This window comes from Lissotriton vulgaris, chromosome 3_1, assembly GCF_964263255.1.
Source record: "Lissotriton vulgaris chromosome 3_1, aLisVul1.2, whole genome shotgun sequence".
NCBI classification, from domain to species: Eukaryota; Metazoa; Chordata; class Amphibia; order Caudata; family Salamandridae; genus Lissotriton; species Lissotriton vulgaris.
In genome coordinates, this window is record NC_141689.1 from 1,240,297,681 (window position 1) to 1,240,320,284 (window position 22,604).

At 50.1% G+C, this 22,604-nt stretch overlaps 1 protein-coding gene and 1 non-coding gene across 5 annotated transcripts in view; both read right to left on the minus strand.

Annotated features, from left to right (window-relative positions):
- LOC147727721 (uncharacterized) overlaps positions 1-22,604 on the minus strand; it is a 181,451-nt gene that overhangs the window by 133,227 nt on the left and 25,620 nt on the right. For all 4 annotated transcript variants that reach the window (XM_086961719.1, XM_086961718.1, XM_086961717.1 and 1 more), the window contains exon 2: positions 13,662-13,788. In XM_086961719.1, coding sequence (XP_086817845.1) covers positions 13,662-13,788 — 127 coding nt within the window. The remainder of the gene's footprint in view (positions 1-13,661; positions 13,789-22,604) is intronic.
- On the minus strand, positions 1,301-1,407 carry LOC147727722 (U6 spliceosomal RNA). The gene has a single exon (XR_015309704.1). It is a non-coding gene; the product is annotated as a U6 spliceosomal RNA (small nuclear RNA).

The following is a 22,604-nucleotide window of genomic DNA, read 5'->3' on the forward strand; positions in this document are numbered from 1 at the left end:
AGCCAAAAGGCTCCATTGACCACAAGAAGAAACAACACCACACGGTGATGCAGAAAAACCAACACAAGGTTTATTCCGTACAATGAAAAGAAAACAGGAATTCCAGCAAACCTGAATCAAGACAGAAAGAAAAAAACCATCAAGGAGCCACAGCTCCCGCACCCAGAAGGGCCCCAGCGAAGACCCCAGGGACAGACCACCCAAGATAACGCGATAGTGTTCCAAGAACATGTGGGGGGACGACCGCGTCGCCGCCCGACAAATCTCCACAGCGGAGACACCCTTGAAGGAGGCCCAGGACACAGACATACTCCCAGTGGAACGACCCTGGACCCCCGCCGGTACCACCGAACCCAGTGAAGCATAGGAATGTAGGATAGCCTGTTTAAGCCAGCGACTCAAGGTGGAAAGAGAGGGCTAGTGGCAAGAATGAACGGGACCGAAAGCCACGAACAGGCCAACACACCGGGAAAGGGAAGACGTGCGCCCAAGATAAACCAAAACAGCACGCCGGACCTCCAGCAAGGACAAGGAAGGATCCGTGTCGGGAGGGAAAGAAGGTAACGACACCTCCCGAGACCGGTTCACCAAGGAAGGAATCATGGGAAGAAAACGGGGGACATGACGGAGAATCAACCTGACAGGCAAAACCCGCAAGAAGGGAGGGGAGCGTAGGAACGAACCCAGCTCGCCCATCCGCCCGGCAGACCCAACGGCCACCAGGAAAACCATCTTAAAAGTGAGAAACCGCAGAGCCACCGAGGGGTTCAAAGGGGGGACCCCGAACGGCTCGCAGAACGAGAGGGAGATCCCATGGGGGAGACAGGCAAAGTGTCCGAGGGCGACGGAGAAAACAACTCCGGAGCAAACGAGCCACCAGGGAATCCAGCCCGACGAAATCCGGACCGCGGAAGGCCCGCAAGGCCGCCCACTGGGCCCAGAGGGATGAAGGGGCCAAGCCCAAGGAAAACCCCTCAGCAAGAAATCCAAGACCCGCAAGGGATCCACGGAGGCGGGGCCAGCACCCAGCAGACCGCACCAACGCGAGACAGAAGCCCAGTGCCGGGCACAGGAGGACAAGGGGGAAGACCTGCGGGAGCCCCGCAGCCAATCCACCACACCTGAAGACCAACCCCGGGCAAGCAACGTCACCCGTTCAAGAGCCCGGCCAGCAGATGGAGCCGGTGCAACACCGACCCCGGGAGCGGGGGGCCCTACCAAGGAAAAGGAAGAACCGGGAACGGCCAGCCGGCCTGAACTGCCAGCACGCCAAGGAGAGGGCACCAGGGGCGGCGAACTCATCAACATGGAACGCCACCCAAAATTGCGTGACATCCCCGCGCAAGGGCCATGCCAAACCTCCCCGCACCGTCCCAACATCAGCATACGTGCCGCTGAAGCGAGCACCACCGGAGACCGGAGAGCCCAGGGAAAGATAGGGCAACCACACGCCACACCCACCGGGGGAGACAGCCGAACCCGGGCAGGAGGGTCGACGCCCCGTCCGCGAACAGACCGACCAGAGGTAGACCGAAGCGAGACACCAGGCGGCGAAACACCACCGGAGTCAGGGTGAGATAGGACCAAGACGGAAAAAATCCGACCCAGACGAACCGCCTCCAAACTGACGGACCCCGGGGAGATAGGCAGCCCGAAGAGGCAGGACCGACAATACCAGCCCAAGACGACACCACCTGAGTCAGGAATCAAAGGGAGCGAACCCGCACCCCCCCAGAAGGTGGGCATACTTCCACACAACCTGGTAGTCCTTCCATGTCAAGACATGGCGACCCCGTAGAGCTGGAGCAAATTGAAGGAAGGCCCGGGGGACCGCCCTCAACACCCGAAAGAACGAGGAGCAGTGTGACGGCAGGAGAGCACCACGACCCCGAACCGACCCAGAGCCCAAGGACGCCCCCCAGCCGAGGAGACTGGCAACGGTCGTGACCACCCGGGACGGGGACACAAAGAAGGGAAAACCCTCGGAGAGGTGAGATTCCACCAACCAGTCAACCCAACTCCGAACGAAGCAGAGGGGAGACCGGGGCCAGGCACTCGAACCCGAAGGAGGCCGAGACCGAGACGGGAACAGAAGGGACCACTGCTCATTGAGCAGGAAGCCGAGGGAGGGGAGACCTCGCAGACCCGCCTGACGGGAAGCCTCACCCATAAAGAAGAGGCAGAGATGAACCACACGTCCAGGCAAGGAAAACCATGACCCCCTCCCAGCGAAGAGGACCCACCAGGCGGGCCAGAAGTACAGCCAACACCCTCGGGTCAGAAGACAAGCCCAACGGATGCTCCCGTAACTGAGAGCGGTAACCCCCACCGCAGAACAGGATAGTCCAACCGGCCACACAGGCCAACCTCCGGGACACGGAAGGCAGGAGACCAGAATTGCAGAAATTCCTGTCGAGAGACAACTCGAATACAAAATGTGGAATGGAGGGACACCACCACACCAAAATCAAAACTGGCCGAAAAAAAACCCAGAAACCTTCCAGATCAGAAAAAGAAAGGAGTAGAAGCCCGAACCTCCCGAGAAGGCGGGACCTGGCGGAAGGCCCGCTTGAGAAGCAAGACCGAACTCCGGCCAGCAAGGCCCGATACCCGACCAGGGAGGAACGTAGCGTGGGAAACAACCGGAGGAGGGGGCGAGAAGGCGATGGAAAATCCCACCTACACATTCCGAAGAGCCCAAGAACAGCGACCGACTCGTCCCAGGCCGGGACGAATCGGCAGAGACAGCCCCCCCCAGGGAACACCCCGGAGGGAGACGGCCGAAAAGCCAGGATCTAGGGGCGGAAGAGGGAGCGGCAGCACCAGGACGAAACTGGGAAGAGCCGAACGGGACGCCCCGGCCGCGACCCATCCCTCGAAAGGGCGAGACGCCCACACCTGTGGGCGGACGAGGAGAAAAAACAGGCCGGGACCAGGGAAGTGGGCCCCAGACGATATGAAGGGAGACAGCCACTAGTGGCCTCCAGCAGACAACACCGAAGCCACCAGCGCAAAGCACCCCTGGCTGCCTCCGACAACCAAGCCGCAGCCAGACCCGACGCCGAGCCAGCATCGCAGCACCCTCAGCGGCCGCAGCCGCACCCAGAGTGGTAAAGGAGACGCCCGACAGAAGGCGCGTCCGCCGGGCCATCAAGGCAAGGAACGGGACAACAACCGCCCTCCGATCCAGGTGCCCCCCCCAGGGACCGGAAGTCCAGCACCACAGAAAGCATAGTGGAAGAAAAATAGGCCCAGGCCCAGAATGGCGAAATGAGCCGTAGCCCAAGAACGTATAGCAGCCGCCTCCACGCGCTTGACCCCAGGGCCAGAGGGGTAGGCGCCCACCGAAATGAACGCCCCCCGGGAAGACAGCCCATCAACAGTGTAACGTCAAGACAGAAAGCGTGGGAAGGACCGACAATTCAGCGCCAACCACATCCCCTCAATGGTCACTACGGACGCAAGCAGAGGAAGGAAGTCCGGAACCTTGCGCAGAACTCGCACCAAGAGATCCCCGGGAATAACCTCCGCCGCCGGAGGGGGGACTAGTGAATGAACACACGATCCACATACCCCCCTCACCCCCACCACCGCCTCAGACGGAGCGGGGTCCACGAGAGGGTGTCAAGGAGAGGAGGGGTCAGGGCAACCCGCTGTGCAGGGTCACCAAGCAGGGACAGCGCAGAAAAGGGAGACAATGCAGACCAGGAGTCAGACCCCGACCCCGTCCAATCATGGGAGAGCGGGCATCAGAGCGCATTACCCTCAGCACACAACCCCTCTGGTCGACTCAGAGAGACGAGGCGTACCGCCCAGAATCACCGGACGAGTGAGCGCAACCGCCGAGACTCGAACCCAGCACCTGCCGGCCCGAGGCCCAGGCGACAGGCCACCCCCCGTCCGGAGGAAACCACGGGCCCCCAGGACACCGGACAGGCATTAGCCTAATATGGAACGCTACACGAAGTCGCGTACCCAGCCGGGACATAGGAAGGCGAAGGCAAACCTACCAGCAGTACCTGGTGCGAAAACACCCCGCCCACAAGAGGCGGGACGCGCCCGGGGCCAATCCCAGCGCGACATCGCGGGAGGAAGGACAGAAAACCCTGGATCAGACGGCAGCGTCCAGCGCCGTGTACCGAACCTCAGGACCGGCAGACGGCCATTGGAAAACCTAATGCAAGGTAACAACATGTACGCCGTACACGTGAAAGGTCCCCGGTACGAGACCGGGTAGAAACTGCAGCCGCCGTCCATTCACAGTGTACGCCTATACTCTCCTCCCAAAATAGGAAAGTCGAGACTGCATAACAACGGCCCCCGCCCGGGAGCGCGTGTGACCGAGGTCTGCACACAGAATGCGCACTTAACAGAATGGCCACAAAAAAAACAAACGCGGCCGGCAGGGACTCGCGTTTGTATAAATAAGGCATCCAGGATCGGAACTCGTAAAGACGGGTAATCAAGGAGGCCGGTCCCGCGCTGATAGAGACACGGCGGCCGCCCCACTGGAGCCCTGTAACAACAGGGGCACCTGCGCAGGACACCAGAGCCCGAAAAAGGGCGAGGGCCCACAAGAAAAAAACGACCGGGAAAACCAAGGGATCACACCCCTCATCGTCGGCCGCCCCCCCCGTACACCCATGGTGTGCTAAAGCAGCACCTAACCGGCCCCACAGGACCGGGGGAAGGAAGAGGGGGGAGGAATTGGAGTCCCAGGCCCCAGGGTCCGCTAAGGCAGGACCTCCAACCCAAGACCCACGGACCAGCTAGAGCAGGTCCGACTCACCTGCACAGCGCCTCTGGAGAGAATTGCGCAGAACAAAAAAAACAGGCTGTTGGTTGGGCCGGCCCGCCTCTTATAGAGGTCAGGGGTGACTGGTCAGCCATGTTGGGAGGGGGTGGGAGGCTTTTTTTACTTTGGAGGGTTTTGTCGTGGAGCTGAAGCTCACTTTGTAAGTCATGTGGCGAGGCAGACTAACGAGGAGGTAATGAGGGGGGATATTGCCTCGATTATTAGGAGTCAGTCGCGATTAATGTGTGTAGCCGAGTTTGAAGCCATGGGAGAGCCATGAGGCATAGAAACTGGACACTCGAAAGACACTCTACTTTCCTGATCTGAAGACTCGATCAGCACTGACAACCAATATTGACATTAAGCAATTGAGGCCCCGTTTCTAAAAAGCTCGAGACTCTTTGGTATTCACTCGAGAGGCTGTTACTCATCGTCTGATATCATCTGACATCGTCTGGCAGTTTATGGAAAAAGAGAGTTTACAGATTTATGGATTTTCAACGGCTGCTTTTGTTGCATTTGCCTTTGCCTTTGCCCCTGCTCTCTCCCGCTTGTTGCCAAATCTTCCTGTAATTACTAATCAGCAATTGCGCTGCTTGGTGGACTGGTTCGATTGCACAGATTTTAGAAGTTGGAAGGTGAGGAGCGGGCGCAGGGAGCGGGCGCAGGGTGGCGGTAACAGGATTACATACAAGAGTAACAATGACTGTGTGATAGCACGGTAAAATTATAGCTTCTCGCCGAAGTACACGTACCTGTTTTGGGGCGGTAGTGCGAGTACGTGTACAAGAGGGGAATTGAGCTTGGCGACGTGAGTCAGGAGAGCTAATCTACTTAAGAGAAACACTGAGGAAACACCGAGGAAACACCGAGGAAAATACCGAGCTACAAGTAATAGAACCCGCAACAGATATATAGAACGCCACAACTCTACGAAAAAAAAGACATTTACCTCTGTTACCTCTGTTTCTCCACCCGGAGCAGCTTGCTTCGCCGGAAGGGGTCTGATCCCTGTCCCGGTTTGATTTACCAATCACTTGGTCGGAGGCTGACAGTGGCTACTTGTACCTAGGAAGCACGGTAAAAAAAAAAGGGATTCTGCTCTTAAAGTCCCACACCCACGATATTTCACCATAGTGAATAATAGTGAACAATGAGAGAAGAGTTTTGATGGAAACTCCAGGGGCAGCATTATAGGCACTTGAACATTGTTGCACGAAAGAGGTTGAGTGGGAGGAAGACTAAACTCGACCTATTATGTGATAAGAGGATCATAGAGGTTGCAGTGACAGCAGCTATAGCTGCCCAGGGACTTGTCAAGGACCCACAAAGCGATAAGCAGCGCCCGCAAACAAAATGGAAAAGTCGAAATTCTGATGGTGGTACAAGCAGATCTGCTTTCGGTGCCCTTTGTGCCCTTTGTGTCAACTCAACTGCCAAGTAAAAGGATATGATCGACATATAATCTTGAATATTTGGGGTATTTCAAACACACCAAACACACCAAAACTGAGAAACTCAGGGCAGGAAGTAATTTCTACATACTCTACCCAGATAAAGCCAGCAAAGCAAAGCTACGAAAGCAGGAATAGCGGGCGGATTATAAAGCAAGAAGTGATAGGTAAGGTGAACAAGACAGACACAGAAGGGATGGAGAATATCCAAGAAAGTGTTCAAAAGGAGCTATGTGAACTACATGATCAAAGCTCGGCGGTGATCTAACTATGCTTCAATCAAATACCCTGGGTGCACAATGGGATGAGGAGCTTGAACCTAATGAACCTAACGAGAAAGTACAAGATGAAGACAGTGACCATACCCTGAAACCATTGCCGCAAAGACGAGAAACTAGAGGGACTAAAGCCAAAGATGTAAAAAATAAGGAACAAGAACAAGATGGAGGGAAAGAGAGAGCCAAAGGCAATGAGAAAGAGAAAGAGAGACAGAAGGGGAAGGAGGAGGACGACAGAGGTAACAGAAGGGGTCTAGAAAAAGAAAAAGATAAAGACAAGGAAAAGGACAAAGCTAAAATCATGAATTATAGAGAGCGACAGGGGGCTAATGAAAAACTAAAAAAGGAAAAAAAAGCGACAGACAGGCAGTAAAAGGTAATGGCACAGAATCAGATAAAAGGAAGGAAAAAACTAAAGAGAAACACAAGGAGAAGGAGAAAGACTATGAAGGTACTGAAGAGATGGAATTAATGATAAAGAAAGCTAAACGCTTGCAGACCATCAAAGAATTAAAACCAAATGCAAAGATGACTGGAGAATCAACTGCATTGCAGCCTAGTATATTAAACATCTTTAGTCCAGTGCCCAAAATGGGGGCAAATAAGGGGCTAAGTCATGCGGTAACAACCCAGGTGTCAGAAAAACTGGACGGGGAAAATTAAAATGAAAGACTCAACTTGGTGACTAACGGACAAGTAAATCTGAATCCCCCACCTGATAAACTAATTTTGCTAGGAATTGATACAAACTCTGAGGAATTTGATAGAGATATGTATGAGACTGGGATCTCGACTTCTAGTGAGACGCGTGGGGTCAAAAAAAGTTGAGACCAAGAAACATCATCCCAGGAAAATTCAGGTCGCTCTGGAACAAGGAAAGAGAGTGATCCTGGAAAAGGAAGCACACCTAGGAAAAAATTGGAGAAAAGAAGAATAAGGAATAAAAGACTAAATAGATCTACGTAGGATGAAACCACTGATCAGGGAAGTAACACAGAATTGACTAATCCTAGGAAAAATTTAAAACCTACAAAATCAAGAGAAGCAACGATGTATCAGGAAAGTGGGGAGGAATCTATTGCGGACATCTCTGAATACGATGAGGCAGAAGAAGTAAAGGATCCGTCTCTGAAAGATATATTGACCTCAATAAGGAAACTGCACGAAGATGTTAAAACAGACACACAAAAGAACCATCTTGCTATTCAAAAGCTCCAAGGGGCAGTAAATAAGGTGGGTAGCACTTGTCTGGCGATTTCTGAAAGGATGGTATCAGTAGAGACACGAACTAACCATCTGGAAAAAGATGTTATTTATCTGCAAAAACAAGAAAAAAGGCAAGAAGGCATTATACAGGACCTGATGATAAAGGCTGAGGAACAGGAAAATAGAGCCAGGCGGAATAACCTGTGATTCCTGGGGCTTCCAGAACGTGCTGAAGACAACGACCCAAGGGGGTACATAATTAAACTTCTTAAATCATCTATGCCCGAATTGCAAACCTGGGAATTAGAGAGAGAAGTTCAAAGAGCCCATCGTTTTCCCCTTACTCAGTCTAAAAAAACACAGAATCAATCTAAATATCCAAGGGCAATGCTGGTGTTTTTGGAAATGTCTTACTTGGGGACTCCACATATGATTTAGCTCGTCCTACAAGCAAGAGAGACTATAATGGTAGTACATATTTCGTTAGACCAGATTTTGTCCACACAACCGTGGAAAGGAGATGGAGGCTGAGACAGTTATTTAACCCTTTTGAACAGATTGGTGCTAAAGTGTATTTACAAAACCCGGCAAGATTGAAAATAATATTCAGAGGATCAACTCAGAGCTTCATTAGTGAAATACAGGCAGAAAACTATCTCAAAGAAATTTCAGAGACGGTAAAAAAATAGACCGGGGATACGAGGAAGAACTAATTTCTTTCCTCTGTGAAACAAATAATAAGTGTCATACTAAGAAGGCGTACTGACCAACGAGCGCCCACACCTGGATCCGGCTGGACCCAGGATGCCTCAAGCGGAGGAAAGGGGAGGGGAGTGTGGGGGGGCCTTTGGGGGGGAGAAAAAAAATCATCATCAGAAAAGGAAAGGTTTCATAATAGAGGGGGAGAAAGGAGTAAGGGGAAAAAAAGAAAACAAAATGATACGCATAGTCACAATTAATGTATGTGGACTAAACAATGCAAGAAAAAGAAGGGAATTGAAAGAATATTTTAAAACACTGCAAGCTGATTTAATTTGTGTTCAGGAGACACATATAGAGATTTCTCAGAAAACTTTACTGGAACAATTGGGATATAAAGTACTGACATGCACGACTCAGGGAACGAGAACAAGGGGGGTTGCAATATTAGCTCGGGGAAATAGGACTGCATTAAAAAAACAACAGGTAGATAGACACGGGCGGTAGGTCTTAAGGGAGTGCCAAATTCAAAGTTTTAATTTTACTTTATGTTCTATTTATGCACCAACAGATGATGACCCAGAAACCCTAATCCATATAAATTCTCAATTATCCAACTGGCCTCTCCCCATCATACTATGTGGCGATTTAAATATAAATGGCCTTAATGGGCTGTGGAAAGATGATCCTGCAAGGTTTATTGGTAAAAAGAACAAAAACACACAGAGCTCTGATACAACTCATGCAGGATAATGGGATGATCGATATTTGGGAACATACAAATGGAGGGGGAGGCAGCACATACTATTCTGCCCCCCATAAAACTCTAGGTCAGTTAGATTATTTTTTGATCTCTCCCTCGTTGATACCGATGGTGAAAGTTAAAAAAATGCCCAGATTGATGTCGGATCACAATCCGCTCTCCATGGAGATCTCTATACCATACTTTCAGAAAAATATAACTAGCTGGACTTTTGAGAGAGAACTGTTACAGGACCCAAATTATATTACCCACATGGAAATTTGGTTAAAAGAATTCCTGGAAAACAATAGAGGTACAGCGTCGCCCCAAATAGTATGGGATGCTATGAAGGCAGGTATTAGGGGGGAAACGCTAAGCTACTCTCTTAGACGAAGCAAGCAGGAAAAAGAAGATCTTGAGAAAAAGATAAGCTTAGTAGCAAAGCTAGAGGAAGAATTGATAAGAAATATAAGCGAGAAAGAGAAGGTGACAAAAGTAACGCAAAAATTGGCAATGGCTAAACCAACAGTGGGGGAAGCATATGCCGCAAAATCAGCTGGCAAATATCTAGCAAGGAGGGAAGAGCAACATGAATACAGCGAACAGGTAGGACGAATCCTAGCGATCAGAACTCGGCAGGCGGCTACTCAGGGACAGATAACAGAAATGAATACGGAGGCAGGGGTAATAGTAAAAACACCAAAGGAAATTTGCTCTGTGTTCCAGAAGTTTTATAAGAAATTATATAGTCAGGATTATGGGGAAGCAGATACAGCAGAAATTGAGCACTATTTAGAGTCTGTCTCACTAGATAAGCTAACAAAAGAGGACAACGATTCCCTTGAGAATAACTTTACCTCAGAGGAAGTACAAAGAGCTTTTAATGATCTTCCGTCAGGGAAAGCAGTTGGACCTGATTTAATACCGCTAGAGTTTTACAAGAAGTTCTTTTTGATCTTAGAAGCAGACATTAATAGACTTATGGTTCTTATACAAAACGGTGCTGCCCCACCGGGGTCTTGGGGAGAAGCTTCAATGGTGGTGTTTTTAAAAAAGAATAAAAGCTCTACGGATCCTGGGTCATACAAGACCAATCAGTTTAATGAATAGTGATTGTAAAGCCTATTCTAAAATCTTGTCAAATAGGCTGAGCTTGATAATTGGGAAGATAGTTTCACCCTGGCAGCACGGGTTCATACTGGGGAGGAGTACTGCTGATCATATTAGAAGGGTGTTTGCGCTGCTGGATGGCACGGCTGCCTCACGAGACCCTATGTCTTTAATATTGCTGGACGCCGAAAAGGCTTTTGATAGGGTCTCGTGGGGTTTCCTGTGGGCAACAATGATTAAATGCAATTTTGGGAAACAATGTATAGGAGCACTAAAGTCCCTTCATAAAAATCCAAGTATCACACTGAAAGTAGGGGAAGAACTGAGCGAGGTAATAAAAATCGAACGTGGGACTAGGCAAGGATGCCCTTGCTCCCCTCTCCTTTTCGCCTGTTATATTGATCCATTTATTAGATATATAGAAAAAAATATAAACATCAGCCCAATTATACTGAACGGCTATGAGACCAAAATATTGGGATACGCGGACGATTTAGCAGTCACATCATCAACACCAATAATAGCAATTAGAGAGATTGAGAATGAAGCTAAAAAATATGGTCTTCTATCAGGGTATAAATTGAACCAAGGGAAAACGCAAATAGTTGTAAATCAATTTGTTAATATTCAGGATGAGAGAGTTATAGAGTCTGCGGTCTATTTGGGCGTTAATATAACATCCGATTTATCTAAGGCTGTGGGGGAAAATCTGACCCCAGTAATTAAAAAGGCAAAAGTAGACCTAGATAGGATGGACAATTTACATTTAACAGTTATAGGTCGCTGCAATGTTATAAAAATGCTGTTTCTGCCCAAAATTTTATATTTATTCCGCACGATTCCTTTATTATTTACTAATAAGTGGTTTAAAGAAATAGAGGGGATTTGTAATCGCTTTATATAAACAAAGGGCAGAACCCGAAGATCCATAAAGATGCTGGCACTATCTAAAGAACGGGGGGGCCTTGCAGTACCTGACTTTAAGACATATTATTTTGCTTCCGTCCTTCAGTATTGTAAAGGACTTCTCGTGGGAATATGAAAGATATTTGGAGGGGTAATGCTGGCATTCCGGATATATATGAACTGCTGGTTTTGGACTCTAATAAGGGACTTCTTACTTTCAAGGAGCTAAACTACTATAAAAGAACGAAGTTCAAGGTGTTGGGTGCGGCTATCTCAGCTTGGTCAATTATCCGGAAGAAAATTAAATTAGGGAGAATGAACTTTTATACCCCTTTATATATGAATGAACTTCTCCCAGATGTATTCTATGATCAAGTGATGAGGCGGTGGGATAATCTTGGGGTCAGCATAATTGGAGACATCATAGATCAATCAGGGTTAATAACATTTGAAAGAGCGCAACAGCTATACAATTTGGATCGGAGAGATTTTTTTAAATATTTACAGATAAGATCAGTCCTGCAGAGAAAACAAGCAGATAATTGCAAATTTACTAGGGTAGACTTGATGGAATTTGTTCGAGATGAGGAGGGATGTTCAATCTCTCAACTCTATGGTGCATTATGCCAGTATAATGAGGATAAGATAACGACACAGGGTCGTGGCTCAAAAACCAGCAAGGCTAAGCCTAATCAATCAAAAAAGAACGTCACAAATGCCAGTACTGGACATCACTTGAACTTATTAAAGCCGATCTTTACGAAAATAAAGCATGTCACTAGTTTATTCATTAATTTACTCACTAGATAGTGAGTAAATTAATGAATAAACTAGTGACATGAATCAATATACGGACCTATATGCTTTATTTTCGTAAAGGTCGGCTTTAATAAGTTCAAGTGATGTCCAGTACTGGCATTTGTGACGTTCTTTTTTTTTTTTTTTTTTTTTTTTAGTATAATGAGGATGACAGAGGAAAGGTATTTGACAAATGGAGAAATAAATTAAATTTAGCAGGGAATGAGGTTGAAAAATCGCTCAGGTTAGGAAACATTAGCTTAAAGATTGCAGATCTGCAGGCACAATATTATAAGACTTTATACGAATTATATTATACACCACATAGAATAGCCCGTTGGGGGGGTACGAGTGGGATCCTCTGCCCAAGATGTCAGAGTACGAAGGCTGACACAATACATATGTTTGCAGCTTGTCCTAAACTAGATGCCTTTAAACAAGCTATGGAGGAATTCTTTGAAGAGGAATTGGAAATCTCAATTAAATTAACTAATGAGATTATGGTTCTTGGGGTGGTAAAGGAGGGGCAGGAGGTACCCCATCAAGAATTTTAGTTTATTGCAATGACGCTGAGCCGGCTTTGTATTGCAACGGTATGGAAAGACTCTAATCCTCCTTCGTTTCAACAATGGCTCTCAAAATTATCAGCTATCTATACTCTAGAGAAAGCTTTATACGAAAAAAAAGGCGTGAATGCAAAGCAGCTTGGGAAACGGATATGGGCCCCAGTTGAAAAATGGAAAATTAAATTAGACGGTTAATTAAAATAGGGATAGACTCATGCTCACTCTTACAGGATCATAGTCGGTGGGGTTAAAAACTGTTTAGCCCTCTCCGCAATTATTTTTTTCTTTGCTTGTTAAAAATATCTTCTCCACATTGTGGAGAAGTGTGGCTCAGGGGTTAGAGGCGGCAGACCCGGAAGCTGAGATCGGTCCTGGACCAGGGTTCAATTCCCCGCCTCGGCGGGTCTTGGGCTAAAAATTCCACGGACTCGATAATTCTCGCTCCGGTGCTTTCTCGACTCACGGGTTCACACTCTGCGACTCTGGGCAATAGCTTGCTTAATCTCCACAACGGCCCCTCGTGGCGGGATGCCTGACTTTCACCTTGTGGATACCCGCTGGGGCTATCACACAGGGGAATATCAGGACGGGTTCCCTAAGCAAGCGCCGGGACACCCACTGCGGGTAGCTGTGCGCTATATAAGCTCAACTACATTTACATTTCGTTTGGTACTTTAAGTGACTAAGCATTAACTGAATGATTTCTGTTGTAATTGATATATATGTCAAAACAATCAATTGTTTACACTTTGTTTTTCTGATGATGAAATAATAAATAAATAAAAAAGAAACCCTTCTTCAACAGTTTTTAATAGTCTAAAACAATAAAGTTGGTGAAAAATGCTGTACAATGTTTAACATTACCCCCAATGTTTTTACCAAATTTAAGGATACATTAACTGACAACAGCCTCATAGCAGAGCATGTTTTGGGCCGGAGGGTTGAAAGACCCAAAGTGTAATAAAACATACCTACATTCAAAAGCCTTAACATAAACATAGATCCTTTCTTCTGGGTGACCATTTAGTGTAGGACCTTCCCAGTATCCAATTCTTAAATCTATACAAAAATACTGCCTTTTGATAAAAATATATAGTTTACACTTACCCAGCGAGATCAAAGCTTGGTGAATTTCATTCATCACATTTGTGTACAGCTGCTTCTGCCATTCGTGTAGCAGCTTCCAGTCCTCTTCAGAGAAATAAGCAGCAACATCGCAAAATGTAACTGATCCCTAAAAAACAGAAAACGAACAAGACATGTTTAGAAACTCACTAGGGTTTGTACATTATGATGAGGAAGTATTAACTTTAGATTGGATCATTCTGTGACGTGAAGGAGGACCTCAAATAAAATTGCTGCTTCCATGCCGAGTTTGCCTGAAGCTTTGTTTATCCCAAAAAATCTGCTCTTCCCTTCTTACACACACTTTAATAATTATTGTAAAAGGAAGGTTCTGTTGGTTTATGCAATTGTGCTATGCTTACAAATTTACCAAATTGCTGAATGCTTCAGCAATTGGGCTGAAGGAGTTTAATTAATATGAATTCTGCGTAGAGAATCCTATCACTATCTTGATAAACACATGCAAAATGAATGGAACAATACCTCCATAGAGACAGCAACGTTTTCTTGGAGCCAAGCCAGAGGCGTAATTGTGTACATTCAATTAAATGGAGATGCAGAAGTCTTACCAGTGGCAGTCTAATATAAACTGTATGGAATAGAGCTGCTCCAAGCGTACATATTTTGCAGGAGCAGGCTATTGAAAGAGAGGTCCTAAATCATATGTGCTGACAGATAGGAGGGGAAAGACGTCTGCAATACAGAGGCAAACACTGCCTGAGTACACTGTAAACAGGAGACACAGTAAGTATCTTACACCAGTTCCACTAACAATATCACTTAGCCAACACGTGGAGAATCATGCACTAACTGATTAGGAGCAATCTCCTCAAGACAGTGGCACACCAACCGCTGAGTCTTTGATCGTGTAACTATCTGCAGTAATGGAGTACAGTCTTCACTGGTAATGTTTGTGGCATCTCTGATTACACATGAGGAAACAGTTACTGCTCAAATTGTCGTGGGTGCATGTGGAGACAGACGATAGACAAAATGTGGATGCCAGTGGTTTGGCTGGTAGCAACTCAAGCACCTTATGGATACCAGTAGCCTGGGAACGTTATCTGCTGCTTGATTCATCACAGTTGTCTAAATTCTTCTTAGTAACGAAAGAATAAACGGCTGGCCAAGGTTAAGCATTGCAAATCCATGTTCACAGTCTATTTAAGGGTGGTGCAATCGCTCCCAGCATCTGCCATCCAGGGACGCAGAAAAATAACCAAATGTTCAAGAAAAAGGAAGGTGCACACCAAACTTAGTCAATCAGTTGGGCCAAGTTAATCCAAAAGTTGCTTCTTTTATTAAGTAAATCTTAAAAACTGGCACACAGCCAACGCATTTTGTTCCTAATTGCAGCCATCGGATTCAATATATAAATTATATAAGAATTATCGTAATAAGTAATATTCTCATATATTGAATCCGATGTTGTAACATACAGAGCCCTGACCAAGTTCCCTCTGGCAATCGGGAATGAAACGTGTTGGCTGTGTGCCAGTTTTTATGATTTACTTAATAAAAGAATCATCTTTTGGATTAACTTGGCACGACGGATTGACTCCGTTTGGTGTGCACCTTCCTTTTTCTTGAACGTCTGAATACTTCTTACCTGATTTGCTTTCACTCCGATTCTGTTGTTAAGTAAGAATTTGTGTTGCAGGCCTATATCTTAAACTATAAAAGACCACTTTAGAATTAACAAGAATGCTTACTGGACTAGCTGCTATCTTTCACTTCATTCTCTAACTTCTGCATTCACATCTATTATATGATACCTTGTCTCTAAATACTGCAAGTAAGCCCTTTTTAACTTAAAAAGCTTGCCATGGGCGTGGCCAAGATGGCGGGGTGAGCGGACGCTTCCTCCCGCAGCTCCTCCAGCCCGACTAGGCTCGAGCCCTTTTCTTACGCTTTTCTCCCCCCGCTGATGCTCAGCGTGTGAGAGGAGTGTGGCGGAGCACCTGGCGCGCACGTTGATGTCGCTTTGGCCATAATCGCCCCGGCGAAAGCACCTCAAAAGACCGATTGAAGATTGAGGAGCGACGGAGAACCTGGGAGGCGGAGCGAATCGGAGTGCTGTCCAGGCGCCTCGGCTGGGCCTGGTGCTGAAAGTTAACGATCCGGAGGGAGTCTGTCCCGGCACTCGACGGAGGTTGAAGGAGGCCTACAGGCTGGGGACCGGCTGCACGGAGGACTTTGGACGTGTGCTTTGACGCCCGGACTTGAGTCGGTGACACCCCGCACTGTGAGGGCCCTGGTCCCGTGAGCGAAGTACGGCTGGCTCGACGCCGGGGTCGGATCATTTGGCCCTTCTGCGTGACAGTGTGGTATTGGCTGTGGAACTTCTCAGATTGCTTGGTCTCTAGGGGGCCCCGGTGGTGTCGCCGGGCTTGGCCGCTCTGCCTTGCCCCACCCTGCCGCCATTTTGTCCCTGAGGGATCGGTGTTGTTGGCCTCCTCCGGAGTCCTTTGCTGGCGGGTGTATGTGCCCTCCGCCGCTGTCGGGCTACCTCTCTGTGGGACGTGCTGACGGGGGGCCCCCCACTATAGCTCTCAATTGCCGTCTCGACTGGGCGCCCACGGCTGGCAGTGCCCGGACTGGCCCGCCATTTTGTCGCCTGTGACGCAGCACTTCGGTTCTGCAGGGAGCTCCCCACATCGAGTGCTTGCCAGCGGCTAGACATTCCTGAAGCGGCTGGGCCTGTGCCCACTCATCGATTGCAGCGCCTGCGATGACTGGAAGAGGCGGTTCGAGGAAGGGGGACCGCACCCTGCCGGATATGCTTGGCAGGGCCCAGCAACTGCGGGACAGAACACAGCCGTCGCCGGGGTCTTCCCGGGCCTCGGCGGACGCGACTGGGGGAGAGCCACCGGTCACGAGGTCCTTTATGGAAGAACTGTTTAGCTCCCTCAAAGAGGACTTCCAGACGCTGAAGCGGGAAGTGGCCAGTGAGGTCCGTGAAGTGCGCAGGGAAGTGGAGGGCCTCGGCGAGCGAGTTGAGACGGTGGAGACTGCGGCCCAGCGCCGGGACGACGAGATAGTCCATCTACAACAGGACGTTCTCCGCCTCCGGGAGCAGTGTGTTGAGCTCCAGGCCCACTCCGAGGACCTTGAGAACAGGTCACGGAGAAATAACATCCGAGTGCGTGGTGTGCCATCCACGGACGAAGGGGCTGACTTGGTGGGCTATCTGCAAGACCTGTTCCGGGAGATCCTGGGGGAAGCTGCAGACTTCCCTATTCGCATTGATAGGGCACACAGGGTTGGCCGACAGCGCCAGTCATCGGCGCCTCCACCGGACATTTTGGCTTTCCTGCCCGACTTCCCGCTGAAGGAACGCATCATGTCTGAGGCCCGCAGAAAACAGCCCCTGACTTTCCGGGAGCGGCCTGTCGCGCTTTATCAGGACCTGTACACCATCACGCTGCAGAAACGCAGGTCCTTCAGGATTGCCACTGACTTTCTGCGCGAACACGAGACGCCGTACTCCTGGGGACATCCCTTCCGCCTGATCTTCCGATGGAATGGGGTGCTGCATCAACTACGCTCCTTGCAGGACATTTGTGGGGTCCTGGGGCTTACGGCTGCGGAGGAGGAAGGAGCTACACCGTCATGGAGGCGTTCAGAGAGAAGGAGCCGGCGAAGGTCGACGAGGAGACAATCGACGGCTAGCGCTGGGCGTCCTGATTCCCCTACTATCAGGGCGGACATGGCCGACGCTTTGAGGGCGGCAGCCAGGGACTCGGCCGGCTCCAACGGCGTGGCCATGACGGCCTAACACTCACTCCGGGGGGAGATGCTCTCAGCTTCTTCGATGCCAGGTTTGGGGCGGGGGGGGGCGGGAGGGAGCGGATGGAGGTGAGTGGCTGAACGTCCACTTTACTATTTTCTACGGACTTGCCCGTTTTGGGGCTTGACTGAGACAATGGGGTGTTTAAGTTTGCATTTGGCTAGTTGCCATGGGTGTGTTTTGGGTGGGTGTAAGGGTTGTTTTAGAGTTGGGGAAGTCCCGTCCGATGTTGTCCATGCCCACGCTTGGCCTATTTTGGCTTATCCCGCGCAGCCGCCCAGCGCGTCCCACCCGCTGGTCCCTTGCCCGCTACACAGCGTTCCTGATCCCTGGGAGGCATGTCGTCCCTAAAGGTGGTGACCCTTAATGTTAAGGGACTGAATAATCCTGTAAAGCGCAGGGCGATTTTATCTTTGCTGGAGGGGACGCAGGCTGACATATGCCTTTTACAGGAGACCCACTTATTGTCCCGGGATTGCCATAGGTTGCGCTCTGCTAAGTACCCCACCCAGTTCTTCTCCTCGGCAGCGAACAAAACCGCGGGGGTAGCCATTCTCATAGCGAGCTTCTTTAGGGGGAGGTATTGTATAAGTATGCTGAACAGAAGGGGAGGCTTCTTGCATATCGCTTGCGCTTGGGGGGCATAGCGTTCACGGTTGGCTCCGTTTATAGCCCAAATGACCGCCAGGAACGCTTCTTGGACTCCGTGCTGGTGGACGTCACTGCCTCTCCCGACCGACATCTCATCTTGGGGGGAGACCTTAATATTGTCTTTGATTCTGTGATGGATAGGTCGGCGCAGCGCTCTCCGCAGACGGGAGAACTGTCCCAGGCTGTGAAGGCCCGGATTGCAGAAATGGACTTACACGACCTTTGGCGCTCCATGCACCCCACTGATAGGGACTACTCTTACTTTTCACACGCACACCGAACCTACTCACCGCTGGACTATCTCCTGGTTAGTGGACCGATGCGCGCTGCCGCCACGGCGGCGGACATTGGGGTCCTGACCCTGTCTGACCATGCACCGGTCGCTGGCGCTTTCAAGTGGCCGGCGGCCTCTCCCTCTCGGGGGGTGTGGCGCCTTAGAGACACCCTTTTACACAAAAAGTCTGTAGTGACACGCATTGGGGAGGTCATACAGGATTATCAGACTCACAATAGCAACACCGACACTTCCCAAGCGACACAGTGGGCGGCGTTGAAGGCAGTCCTCCGGGGGGAATTTATCTCCATCTCCTCAGCCGAAAATAAAGAGCGGCAACGGAAAAGGGATGAGCTGACTGTTCAGGTTCGGGAACTTGAGCAGGTCCACCGCCGCACGGGGGCTCCGAGGGTGTGGAGGCAACTGAAGGCTGCAAGGAAGCTCCTGTCGGCACTGGATCTTGATAGAGCGGAGTATGCCGCCTTGCGCTTGAAACATGCCTACTACACAGGGGGGGACAAATGTGGCAAGCTCCTGGCACACCGGCTCCGGGTCGCGCAACAGCGTAGCGTAGTGAAGGAACTTGTGGGTACGGACGGGGTAGTCGTTTCCGGGGACGCAGAGGTGGCGGAATCTTTCCGCAGCTTCTACAAGGCGCTGTACGCTGAGGAGCCCTCCTCGCCGCGGGACGCCGGAGACTATTTGGAGTCAATGGCCCTTCCGGTGCTGGATCCCGCTCAAGCAGACCATCTAGAGCGGGATATTCATGTTGAGGAGGTGATTTCCGCTATAGCGCGGCTGAAGCATGGTAAGGCCCCGGGCCCAGACGGGTACACGTCCCTGTTTTATAAGACTTTTTGCCCGGTTGTGGCCCCTGTCTTAGCTCGGCTATTTAATTCCTTCTCAGAACCAGGAGCCATCCCACCGGATCTCCTGAATGCGACGGTCTCGGTAATCCCGAAACCTGGGAAGGACTGGGCCTTATGCGGTTCGTATAGACCCATTTCGCTCTTAAATGTCGACCTCAAGTTGTATACGGGGATTCTAGCGTCCAGGCTGGCCCTGCACCTCCCCGGTCTGGTGGAGGCGGACCAGGCTGGCTTTGTACCCGGCAGACAGACGGTTGACAATACCAAGCGGGTGGCGCATGTTCTAGAGAAGGCCTCGCGGATCCCGGGGGAGCGGATGCTGATGTCAGTTGATGCGGAGAAGGCCTTCGACAGGGTTCATTCGCCGTATCTCGAGCTGGTTCTCAGGAAACTGGGAATCGGTGATAAGTTCCGCACTATGGTATTCAACTGTTATAAACATCCCTCAGCGTCGGTGCGGGTCAATGGGTGTAGCTCCAGTGGCTTTGCCATCGAACGCGGCACGAGGCAGGGCTGCCCCCTTTCGCCGCTCCTGTTTGCCCTCTACATGGAGCCGTTTGCCCAGAGGATCCGCAACAACCCGGATGCTATTGGGGTCAAGATGGGCCAGTATGTCCACACGGTTAGCCTCTATGCGGACGATGTCCTGCTGACCCTGGACGACCCTAGGAGGTCATTACCTGCTTGCATCCAGGAGTTGGACGCCTTTGCACATGTGGCCGGCTTCAAAATGAATATGAGCAAGTCGGTGGCGTTAGATGTGTCTCTGGCTGCGGATACTAGGAGGGACCTTCAGCGACTCTTCCCCATGCAGTGGTCCTCATCCATGGTGCCATACCTAGGGATTCTGCTGGCGCCCACATTGCCGGAGATGGTTGCGGCCAATTACACTTCTCTCAGTAGGAAGATCAGGGAGGAGCTTGGCCGCTGGAGCAAGGGCCTGCTGTCCTGGCTGGGACGAATCGCGGCGGTTAAGATGACGGTGCTGCCCCAGATACTGTATCTTTTTCGTGCCCTGCCTCTCCAGCCCCCGGTGGGCTGGATTCGACAAACGCAGGCCGATATCTCCCGCTTTGTATGGCAAGGCCGCAAGCCGCGGATGAAGAGGGTCCTCTCCACGCTTGCCCCGGAGGCGGGGGGTCTTGGTATCCCGGACCTCCGTAAATACTTTCAGGCGGCGCAGCTACGATACCTGGTGGAGTGGAGCAGGTGGGAGTCCGACAAACACTGGCTTTTTCAAGACCAGGCGGTGGCGGGCCGCACCTTACAGGAGGTTCCATTCTTACGCCGCGCGCATCGCCCCCCTAACCTTTACGCCTCTTTTGTTACGCGGGTCCCCCTGAGGGTGTGGGATGCAGTCTGCGAGGTTCGGGGCCTTACCACCTTCCCTTCGCCATTCACACCCATAGTGGGTAACCCGGACTTCTCCCCGGGGATGGAGCCGGGAGCTTTTTCCCATTGGACGAGAGCGGGCTGCAGAGTGCTCTTCCAGGTCTACGGACCGGAAGGCGTGATTCCTTTTCAGCAACTTCGGCAGGAATTCGGCCTGACGGAGCTGGATAGATTGCGCTATATGCAGGTTCGGCATTGGGCCCTCCAACCCCAGGTGCGGGACACCGCTGCTCGTCAAATTACACCGTATGAGCGGTGGCTGGTGACCCGGACCTCCGATGCTAAGTTGATTACTGATTTGTACAAGTATCTACAACCCCCGCCGTTTCACTATTATAACCCGGGAAGGGAGCGCTGGCACAGGGAATTGGGTAGGACGCTCAGCCACAAGGAATGAGACAAAATTGCATACCGGGCGCGGCACTCTGCATATCATACGGGCCTTACGGAGACCTTCACTAAGGTGTCCACATACTGGTACTATACCCCGGAGAGACTGTATGAAATGCATAAACACACTGACAAGGGGTGCTTGCGGGGCTGCGGGCAGGTGGGTACCCTCTCACACATTCTTTGGGACTGCCCCGTGCTGACCGCCTATTGGAAGGAGGTTTTGGACGAGGTGGATAAGCACTTTGAGATCGAGCTGCCGCGCTTTCCGGCGTATGTCCTGCTGGGCCTTCCCAATGACCTAATGTACCCATTGAAGTCCCGCAGGGGTAGGCAGATCGCAATCGCGCTGGGGTCTGCGGTCCAGAACATCCTTATCCACTGGCGCACCGCCACTGTCCCCTCCATTACGGGTTGGTTGCATAGGCTCTGGCATGTGTTGGGGATGGAGAAGCTGTCGCTCACGGTGGCGGGGGAGATAGACCAATTTGAAGAGCTGTGGCAACCCTTCCTTGCGCTGCTATCCACCGAATTCAGGGAGCTCACCTGCCCGAGGTACCTTAGACTTCTTAGGCTGACGCCACCGGTGACCCCGGCGGAATAGAATGAATGGGGGACGGGTTCCTGGGGGGGGTGCGGGTTTTCTGGGGCGGATAGTCCTAGTAAGGGGCCATTGGACGGGGGAGTTGGGGTACTGTTTTTTTTCTTCTATTGGGGGGGGGGACGGAGGGGGGTTGGGTTATGCTTTGTTGAGTTGCTACTGGCTTTCACTGCTCAGATTTGGGGTGTTGGATATGCGCACAGGGGATACACAGTTTGCATTTTGCTTTTTCATTTACCGATGCTTTTCCTCTGGACCAACGAACTGCTCTTCGTCAACGCTCCTGAGTTGCGCCTCTTTCTTTTATTGTACTGTATGTAACCCTAACCTCCTATCCCCTTCCCCCATGTTTTTTTGTCTCAATAAAAATGCTTTAAACCTAAAAAGCTTGCCATACTGTACTTGAGATACCATTTTCTAGCAACAACATAGACATTCTCAGGTGAGCCAATGTGCTGCTTGGTGCATTATTTAGAATTCTAATCAAGTGGCAAATCGAAGGCTGGACCAGCTGCATTTTATACCATATTTAGTACATTTTATTTCTGAGAACCAGCCTCCCTATATAGCTGCTTCTGTACGAACCTTACCTTCTGATTTAGATTATTCTTTTGGAACCTCTTCTAGTTACAGTTATAACTACAGAAAATCATACGTTAGTATTAGGGAATACACAAGGGAAATTTATTTAAAAAAAATAAAAAATAAGGAGCCTGATGAAGCTAAATTAATGTAATTTCTTTGGTGAAACAACAGGGAGTCTCCAGACTATATAAGATGTGTTGAAATATAAGACATGTTCCACTTAACCATGTTGTGACACTAACAAGCGCATCAGAAACTTTAATAGCATACATCTGTATAGAAGAGATTTGACAACAGATAACAAAAGACCACAAAGGACATATCATCAGCCCCAACCCCAAAAGAAACTCCTGTGAAAAACTGTTTATCTTCC